The sequence below is a fragment of the Saccopteryx leptura genome, chromosome 6 (assembly GCF_036850995.1).
Source record: "Saccopteryx leptura isolate mSacLep1 chromosome 6, mSacLep1_pri_phased_curated, whole genome shotgun sequence".
Lineage (NCBI taxonomy): Eukaryota > Metazoa > Chordata > Mammalia > Chiroptera > Emballonuridae > Saccopteryx > Saccopteryx leptura.
Window position 1 is genome coordinate 127,597,738 of NC_089508.1, and position 9,793 is coordinate 127,607,530.

Sequence of the window (9,793 nt, forward strand, 5' to 3'; positions counted from 1 at the left end):
GTTTCTTAGGCCCATACCCAAGACTTGCTGACTTCAGTCAATAATTAGGGCTCTGTTTAAAGAAGGGAGGACATCAGAATCTCCTAGATAGGCCCTTTTTTTTTTAAAGACCTCTAAAGGTTTTCCCTTGGCAGGATAGCACGGTTGGTTAGAGCATTGTCCCAAAGCTCAGAGGTTGCTGGTTCAATCCCCAGTTAGGCCCCATACAGCAGGGGTCGGGAACCTTTTTGGCTGAGAGAGCCATGAACGCCACATATTTTAAAATGTAATTCCGTGAGAGCCATACAATATGTTTAACACTAAATACAAGCAAATGTGTGCATTTTATGTAAGACCAACACTTTAAAAGTACAATAAGTCTCTGGATTCTTTTTAATAACGTTGTTATGCTGTTGCTAACCAATGATGAATAGAGTACTTCTTACCATTAATGCAACTTCTGGTGCTACATGGTTTTGTTGATGGCTTTGTAGTCTGGTTGATACATGGTGAAGTTAAGCTTCATGCAGGCGTTGAGACTTCCATCCATTAAACGTGATCGTAGATTGGTCTTAACCTTCTTTAGATGTGAGAAAGACTGCTCACATGCATACATAGAGCCAAACATTGTCAGTGCAGCAATACTCACATGCTGCAGTGTGTGGTATGTGACGGGGAAGCCCATTCCAAGTTTTGACAATCAGCTGGTCCCCAGGTTGAAGTTTTTTCATTTCTCCCCACTTGTGTTTGCTCGCCAACTCTGCTTGCTGTTGTGCAGGTCTTTCCAAATCTTCATTCAGTGACTTGAACTTATTCACCCACATGTCTAAGGCCTTTAGGTCAGCAGCTTGTAGCTCAAAATCTCTGATAGAGACACCGGGGATGGAACTCAGGTCAGTGCTGTCCACCGCACACTTGTGTGGATGGGTTATGAACTTAAAAAGATGAGTGCGCTCACGAAATTCTCCAAAGTGTGATTTGAATGACTGTAGGAGATTAGATGTGAAGCCTGCTAGCTGCTAGAGATCAAGATGTTGAGCAGGGTCACTTGCTGTGCATGCATCTTTAAACTCTCCCAGTTTTTCAAAGTGTAGTAAACGACCTGTTTCAATGTCGGCAATGAAGAGTTCCAGCTTGTTTTCAAATGCAAACACTGCTTGTTGAAGGGATAAGACTGTATTTCCAATGCCTTGCATTTTCACATTGAGCTGGTTCAGATGTTCAGTCATGTCCACGAGATAGTAGAACTTCAGGAGCCACTCAGTGTTAGCTAACTCAGGATGCTCGACGTTTTTCATTTCAAGAAAAGTCCAGATTTTGCTCAGACAAGCTGCAAAATGACTGAGCACCTTCCCTCTTGACAACCAACACACATTGCTGTGCAGAAGCAGACCAGGATAATTATTCCCAACTTCATCCAGCAGTGTTTTAAACTGGCGATCATTTAAAGCTTGGGCAACAATAAAGTTGACCACCTGAATGACCAGTGACATCAGCTCACCAAACTGCTCGCCACACATCTGAGCACAAAGCACCTCCTGATGTAGGATGCAGAGAAAACTTAGGATGGGTTTCTTTTTATGTTCACGAGGAAGCGCTATGAATCCTCTGTTTTTCCCCACCATGCACAGAGCACCATCAGTACACACCGAAATAAGTTTACCCATCGGTAGATTTTTTTTCTTAGCAAACTCAGTGAAAGACTTGAATAAATCCTCCCCTCTTGTTGTCTCTTTCATAGGCAAAACAGCAAAACTTTCCTCACATAGTGTGTCACCGACAGCATACCTTGCAATCACACTGAACTGGGATAAATGGCTTACGTATGTTGACTCATCCAAAGCGGGAGAAAAGAATGGTGCTGCATTTATGTCCTTTATTTGTGTTGCCTCAATTTGATTTGCCATCATGATGGTACGATCGTGAACAGTTCTTGCCAGTAGAGGCATGTCTTTTATTCGTTTGATTATCTTGTCTTTATCCGAAAAGTTGTCAAAAAGTTCATTGGCAACATCGCTTTCCGTTTCTCACAATTGCTAAAGCACCAGCAAAGCTAGCTGAATTCCAGTCACTTTGTTGGGTCTAAACACGGAGTTGCTGCTGACTAGCTTGCACTCTGCACAGTAGCTCTTGACATGCTTTCTTCCTGCTGTCCCCCACTGGATATTTCAATGCAAATGTAGTATGGCGTGTGTCGAAGTGCCGCTTTATATTTGACCATTTCATCAATGCAATTTTATCATTGCATATTAGACACACTGCAGAACCTGCTCTCTCCACAAAGGCGAATTCCTCTGTCCATTCCTGCTGAAAAGTACGATACTCCTCATCTTTTTTTCTTTTAGCCATCTTCTTTGTCAAAAGGGTTTCTGCAATTAACTAGCTGCTACTTGATTAAAAGGAGGGAAGTTTACTTCCTGACCTCACAACAACCCGTATACGTTATGCATTATCCAATAAAAATTTGGTGTTGTCCCAGAGGACAGCTGTGATTGGCTCCAGCTACTCGCAACCATGAACATGAGTGGTAGGAAATGAATGGATTGTAATACATGAGAATGTTTTATATTTTTAACGTTGTTATTTTTTTTTTTAAGATTTGTCTGCGAGCCAGATGCAGCCATCAAAAGAGCCACATCTGGCCCACGAGCCATAGGTTCCCAACCCCTGCCATACAGGAACAGATATTCCTGTCTCTCTCCCGCTCTCTCCTTTGCTCTCTCTAAAATCAATTAAAAAAAACACTAAAAAAAAAAAAAAGATTTTATATGCCCCACTCCCAGGGGCTGTCCCCAACTGAGAGTCACCTGCAGGCACCAGAGACCTTCATAGGGTCAACATCAGGCCAGATACCGACACCCTGTGGAGAGAGGAGGGGGAGGCCTGAGCCTCAGGGCAGGGGTCAGATGTCAGGGTCTTCAAGGACAAGTTGGCCCGTTCTGGGTTTCAGTGTCACAGTACCCAGCACCACTCTTGTCTTCCTACTTGTCCCTGCAGCACAGCTTATGCCCCCGAGGCCACCGACTACGACGTGCGGGTGCTGTTGCGCTTCCCCCAGCGTGTGAAGAACCAGGGCTCAGCGGACTTCCTCCCAAACCGGCCACGGCACACCTGGGAATGGCACAGCTGCCACCAGTGAGTGGGGGACCCTGGGCCGAGGACTCATGTCCCAGCCTCCCACTTCCGGTAATGCTCCTGGGGTGCACAGGTGCTGGTAGGAGCCTTGGCAAAAAGGCTGGGAGTGGGGACGTGGAGGGCGCTGTCTTGACAAAGGAAAGGTCTAGAATAAAGGGCATTGGTAATACAGGTACCTGTCCAAAAGGGAATGAGGAGTCCTAATGGGCTTTCCTCCTATGGTGATCTGGCTGGGTGGGGACAAAAGAGATGCTGGCCTGTGGGTCTCAGATTGGTCACAAGGCTGTGTCACAGCAGGGTCACCTGGGTCCATCTTGGGGAGGAGGGGAAGCCCCAGGATGATGAAGCCTTCTTCTCTCCCCTTCGTCCTCTGCCCCCAGACATTACCACAGCATGGATGAGTTCAGCCACTATGACCTGCTGGATGCAGCCACGGGCAAGAAGGTCGCCGAGGGCCACAAGGCCAGCTTCTGCCTAGAGGACAGCACCTGCGACTTCGGCAACCTCAAGCGCTATGCATGCACCTCACACACACAGGTTGGGCTAGAGAGGCCGGGCAGGCATGTGGGAGGCGGCGGCAGCCCCAGCCTGGGGGCCAGAGGGGCGGACAGCAGTGCAGCCTGGGCTACACTGAGAGGAGGCCCTGGCCACTCAGCTCTACTTGCCAGGCATCAGGCCGTTACAGGGCCCCTTGGGCACTTCCCCCTCCACCAGTTCCCTTCCTGCATCATTCCCAGGTTGTCTGCTTATGGAAGGAAGGAATATTCCAACAGAATCTGGACAGCATGATATTCCATTTGCCTATTTGTCTACCCAGATTCATCTTTGTCTGTCCAGGCATCCCAGAGGGGCCATCTGTCCTCCATCCATTTCTCCCACGCATGCCCCTTTTTCATTTGCTCCTCTGAGCAGTCAGTTGTGTCTCTCTATCATCTCTGTCCACCAACCCTGTGGGCCTAGGAGAGGACAGACCCTCCCTGAGTGGCTGCCCTCAACCAAGGTCAGGGCAAATCGCAGAGGAAGAAAGTCCCGGCTGCTAGAGTGAAGGGCTCTGTGGAGGACATAGCACCCCTTGCTAACCCTCGTCTCTGTCCCCAGGGCCTGAGCCCAGGCTGCTATGACACATACAACGCGGACATTGACTGCCAGTGGATAGACATAACGGACGTGCAGCCCGGGAACTACATCCTCAAGGTGAGTCTCGCAGTCTGGGCGCCCCCTCACCCCACCCCAGCCTGATGCTCACATCGGAGCGCCCACTCCAAGACGTGCTTCAGCGTCCAGGCATGTTTCCTGCTTCCCAGCAACAGAGCAGGGGCAGCAGCGTGCTGGGGCATCTTGGAGAGGCCTGCACTTCCCACCTGAAGAGAAGATCTTAGCTTCAGGTGGGACAGTCTCTCTCCATAAAGACACCAAGGTGCCCTGGGGCCAGGTGTGGTGGTGTTAGAAGAGGTAGTGACTGTCTTCTCTAAGTGATAGAGGACTTGGAAAGCCATGTGGTCAATCCCCATGTCTGCAGGTAGGGAAGACCATCAGGGAGAAGACAACACCGTCAGAGAGAGACCTTCAGCTCCGCACGGTGACCCCTGAAAGTCAGGAGCTCCTGTGAACAAAAGTCCCTTCCAGCCTGAGCCCCCTCCAATGCACGCTTGCTCCAATACCCCTTCCCTCGGGGAGGGGGACACGTAGAAAAGCGCATTAAGGACACTACCCACTATGGAATGTCCCTGCTCAGGCTGTGCAGAGGCCCAGTTGTCATGACCTCACCTGGGGAGGCCAGTCTCAGCCTCCTCCACACAGGCACAAAAAGCGGTCCAGGGTCATTGTGCCTGGTGCCCTGAAAGGAGGAGCAGTGAAGACAGGCTTGGAAGTCAGCCTTGACTACGTGAAGATGGCTCTTGGGGTGGCTGCATGCAGGACACAGCCATCCGTCCTGACCGTCTCTTAGCAGGCTTTGTGGGCCTCTCTCCGCCTCACCTAAGAGTCAGGGTCATTATCAAGGACATTGAGTTCTTCCGTCCTTCACCCACTCACCAAAACTATGCAAAGGCCCCTCTGAATTCTGGGCACTGGGGATTGAAGCCATATAAGCAGTGTGTGGGTTACAAGTAACATCCTCCATCTGATCTTAAGTGTTCTGCTTTAGTTGCTGGGTCTGGCCTACGCCAGTGAAACTGCCTCCCGACCAATAATCCAACATTTGAAAGGCTTCCTTGTGTCTGGACAGCTGTCCTTCAGACACAAAAGGACAGGTTATGCTGGGCCATCCCCTTAGTGAGTGTCGGGCACCTTGGGCTCCTGGGCAGTCTATGCCACCTGTCATCAGACAAGCCTTCAGTGGGTCATACAGACGGGCTTCTGTGGTGAAGGAATGTGAGCCTCAGAGTCGGAAGCCAGGCACGGGATCCCTGCTTGGCCCTCGCTCCTTTCTGTGCTTCCCGGGGGGAACCAAACCCCTCTGACCTCAGTGCCCCTAACTGAGCTGCGGGGCCCTCCTGGCCCTGGGTTCTGGCTGTGAGCAAGCTTCCTGTCTTCTGACAAAGGGGGATCTAATGTGTTCTTCAACTGTAACTGTCCTGTCTCTCCTCCCTCTATCGATTTGCATTTCCCCGTGTCTCTCCACCAGTCACCTCTGTCTCCATGTCTCTTTGTCTCATGTGGTCTTTCTCTACCTCCCTGTCTCCCTCTCTCTGTCTCCTCCATGTCTGTCTGTCTGTCTCTCTGTCCCCTGGTGATGAAGTGAAGCTCAGTCCCCCAACCAGACCCCGTTATCTTCTGTCCCCTGTGCAGGTGCACGTGAACCCTAAGTACATCGTTCTGGAGTCCGACTTCACCAACAATGTGGTGAGGTGCAACATCCACTATACAGGTCGCTACGTTTCTACAACAAACTGCAAAATTGTCCAGTAAGTGCTCACCTGCCCTCCTCACCCAGCCCCAGCCACTTTCCTGTCTGGGGAGCAGGCTGGCCACATACAACACACACGATACTTACACTTGGGGTCACCTCAACTGCCCAGTACGGTTGCAGTTGGGCCCAGCCCACGGACTGTGCCAGCCTCAGGCTGAGTGCTTGTGGTGGGGCTCAGGCTGCAGTGCTGGTCTGGGCTGCGGCTCCCAAAAATGTCTCTAGAGGGAGCTGGCAGGAGACGGCACTATTGGGTGGAAGTGCCCAGAACCTGTAATCCTAGTCCTGTGACTCCCTGGTTCTGTGGCGCTCAACAGTTCGCTTTATGTCTCTGAGTTCCTTTTCTCAATGGGGACATACAAAATAGGCATCTTTACCTAGCACATGGCCTTGTGAAGAGGGTTTGAAAGGCCTGTGCATGGTCAAACATGAATGGTGCACTTGACAAATGGTGTCTGTGACCACTGGTGTACCTTATCAAGTAGAATGAATTCAACAGCCCCAGATTAGAGGTGATTCAGGTTGGAATGAACTGTCACCCATCCCTGGGCCCCACTGTTGAATTGATAAACTCTGGGCCTAGGACTTTGGCACACAACTTCTGGGCAGTGTCCTCAGCTGCTGCAGCCCCAGGCTGATTGTCCTTGGTCTCTCTCCTGCTTCCCCACATGAAGTACTTTGCAGAGGAGATCCTTGCTTACAAGTTCATAAAGAAACTGCACCCTACTCCAAGTGGATTTAAAATGTCTGTTCAGGTCAAAGCAACTCTCTTCCAAGGCCCAGGGAGGCCTTTCTACCCAAAGTGTATGCTTATTAATGCTTGACAGGTATGAGAGGTGGAACCTGTAACCAGGGTCAGGGCTCGGCGTGTGACAAGGTCGGGGTTCAGAGTGAGCGGGACTGGGGTTTGGCGTGTGAGCTGGGCCAGGGCTCATTTAGAGAAAGCTCTTTCATCCTTGGCTGCTACCACTGATCTAACTGTTCACAGACCCCCTCCACACACACAGTCACACCATGTATATGAAAAACGAGACTAGCAGCCTCTGCGCTGTGCAGAGATCAGGTTTCTCATAAGCAGCGTTAGATCAGAATTACTCAGGGCACAAAGTATGTTGGGAATGACTGAGTCCTGCCCCATCCCTGGCAGAAGGCTCTTTTGCAGACCTGGGTTTCCAGCACTTTCTCACCCCTCTGTGTCTCCTTCACTCAGATTCAGGGACCAGTCAAATGGCAGAGGTTTTTCGGGAGGCAATTATATAAAAGGAGAAGGAAGGAAAGAAGAAAGGAAGGAGGGAGGGAGGATGGGCGGGTGAGTGTGCAGTGGGACAGGGAGCCTACACCCCCATTTTGTCCTGCCTGCTGCTGGGGAAATTGGGTTCAAGCAGTCTCCCCTTCCCAGGGAGCACCATTGGCACTGCCCCTCGACAGGGCAGATGAAGAAATAGCCCCCACTCCCACCCCTGCTCCCCCGGGGAGCTGTGGACCCTTCTTTCGGAGTCCTTGACGTAAGTGCTTGGGAAGGCTCAGGTCTTATTACAGCATCTCTGGGACCCTGACCGCAGTCAGGCGGCTGGCCCAGCGCACAGGAAGCTGGAAGGAGCCTTCACAACCAGGCCACAGGACTGACGCCTGTGGGTTTCAATCTTGTTTTTGAAGAGGAAAAAGAGGCTTAAAAAATATACTAAGTTAGAAAGTATTTCCAAACAGTAGCAGCTCTGCCTAGAAGACCCTCAGGGGCAGGGGGTGGGAGTGCTGAGACTATGCCCTGGGTGGGGGTTCGTCAGCCTCCTCTTCTTGGGCCTGGACTGAGGGGCCCCTATCCCCCAGCCAGATTTCTGTGCCTGCCCTCCCACATGGGGTCTGGGCTGGGGTGCGGGGAGTGGGGTCCTTGTGGAGAGCAGCAGGGGAAGCCCTACCCAGAAGCCTATCTCTCTTTCTCTCCTTAGATCCTGATCTTGGAGAAGTTGGACAGACAGCCAAACTCGCCGCTTCCCAAGGCAGGTCCCACTCCCCAAGGCAGGTCCCACTCCCCAAGCAGCCTCCCACCAGGACAAACCTGGTCCGAGGGGTGCCACCCCCCACCCACAGGCAGGGGCAGCAGGACACAGGGGCATCCCTCCCTGCCGGCCTCAGGGAGCGAACCTGGACTGAAACCACAGGGATTCCAGATGCCAGCCCCGATTTCATACTTAAGTTTTCTCTACCACATCATTTTGTCGGTTGTTGGTTTTTTATTTTTTATGTTTTGACCATACCACAGAGCAAGATTGCCCAGACGTGGGCTGAATAAAACAAAGTTTTTCTAACTCTGTGGTTCTGCGTGTGGCCTCTCTGCTGAGCTGGGCTGGCCAGGGCTCAGCCGGGCTCAGGGGACAACCTGGGGCTTCCTCCTTCTCCTGGCAGAACTCGGAAAGAGCAGCCACTACCCCTTCAGGACTACAGTTTGACCAGAAGGGCGACAAGTCCACGGTGGAAATCCGAGGGATTTTCCCCCAAGGCCACGCCCTGGGTGTGGGAAGAGGATGCCCCTCCCCTGGGGGGCAGGTCCCAGTTCAGTCTCTCACCCCTGCAGCCTCACTCCCCCAACCTCCTCTCTCTCACATGCAGCCACTTATTCACACACGGAGCACCTGTGAGTGCTAGGCTGAGCTGGGGCTGAGCACGCACAGCAGTCAGACGTGGCTCCTGCTGTCATCTCAGGGGACAGAATCATGTGCGCGCCACACCGAGTGAGACGACCGCTGGGGGAACGGTGGTGCCCTCATGTGGGAGGTGGCCTCTTCCCTGGAAGTAGAGGACCAGGGGCATTCCTGGCAGGGGCTGGTGGGGCTGGGAGTCAGAGGTGGAGGGAGGCTCTTGGCTGCTGCAGCCCTCCCTCTCCCCGGGGTACTGGATGCTGGATCACAGCAGGAAGAAGCAAAGTGTGTATCTCCTTGTCTTCCCCCTCCCACGAGCCCTCAGGATACCTCTGCACCCACCTGCCCCCTGCCAGCTCCCTGCCTTCCTGGGGGAGCAACAATCGTGGAAAAGGGGCAAGAAACAGTCAACACACAGCACTGGGTCCCCAGGGCTAATTTTCACGCTCACTGGCTGTGTGACCTCGGGCAGGGCAGGTGACACCTCAGGGCTTCGGTTTCCCCAGCATCTCCTGCCCACATGCTGAAATGGCTGGCAGTGAGCTCCTACTACAGGGACAGCCCTGGGTGAGCTGCAGGGGGCTGCACCAACGTCTCCAGATTCCTGTGGACACCTCCCCCCACCTGCACTCGAGTCCACAGAAAGGAGACCCTTTCATTCAATTCATGCCTCAGGGTCCCTGGCAGCAACTAGGTCTTTTAAGAGGGTGGAGAGGGAGGGCTTCCTGGGGCCATGCTGTGCTTCCAGAGGGCCCTGGGCCCAGCCTCCTGAGTCCTTGGCCACTCCCAGCCAGGCAGCAGGATGAAGTGCAGGGGGCATTGCCACAACCCCTCCACCTTCCCTTGTTGGGACTTGCTAGGGTTCAGCTGTTTCCTGGCACCAGTAGGGTGCTTCAGCCCTGCCATTCTCCATCCAGGGCTGGCCAGAGGCCTGGAGAAAGTGGGCACAAGCCTGTCATCTGAGGCCACTGTCCTGTGGCTCCCCTCACCCCTGTGTGCCTCAGAGATGCTGTCTTGATTTAAACACCCCCAAGTGTGAGCAAGTTGGGCTCAGACAAGGTCACCATACTCCAGACTGTCAGAGGATCTTCGAGGTGGGATCCAAGGTCTTCAACTCCCAGGTCATAGAGGAAGC

The 9,793-nt window shown here is 52.5% G+C and overlaps 1 protein-coding gene across 1 annotated transcript in view; it reads left to right on the forward strand.

Annotated features, from left to right (window-relative positions):
- Positions 1-8,328, forward strand: part of LOXL1 (lysyl oxidase like 1) — a 31,420-nt gene extending 23,092 nt beyond the window's left edge. The window contains exons 3-7 of the mRNA XM_066342616.1: positions 2,977-3,114; positions 3,495-3,651; positions 4,213-4,308; positions 5,905-6,020; positions 7,969-8,328. Of these exons, the coding sequence (XP_066198713.1) occupies positions 2,977-3,114; positions 3,495-3,651; positions 4,213-4,308; positions 5,905-6,020; positions 7,969-7,975 (514 nt within the window). The 3' untranslated portion in view covers positions 7,976-8,328. The remainder of the gene's footprint in view (positions 1-2,976; positions 3,115-3,494; positions 3,652-4,212; positions 4,309-5,904; positions 6,021-7,968) is intronic.
- The last annotated feature ends 1,465 nt before the right edge of the window (positions 8,329-9,793 follow it).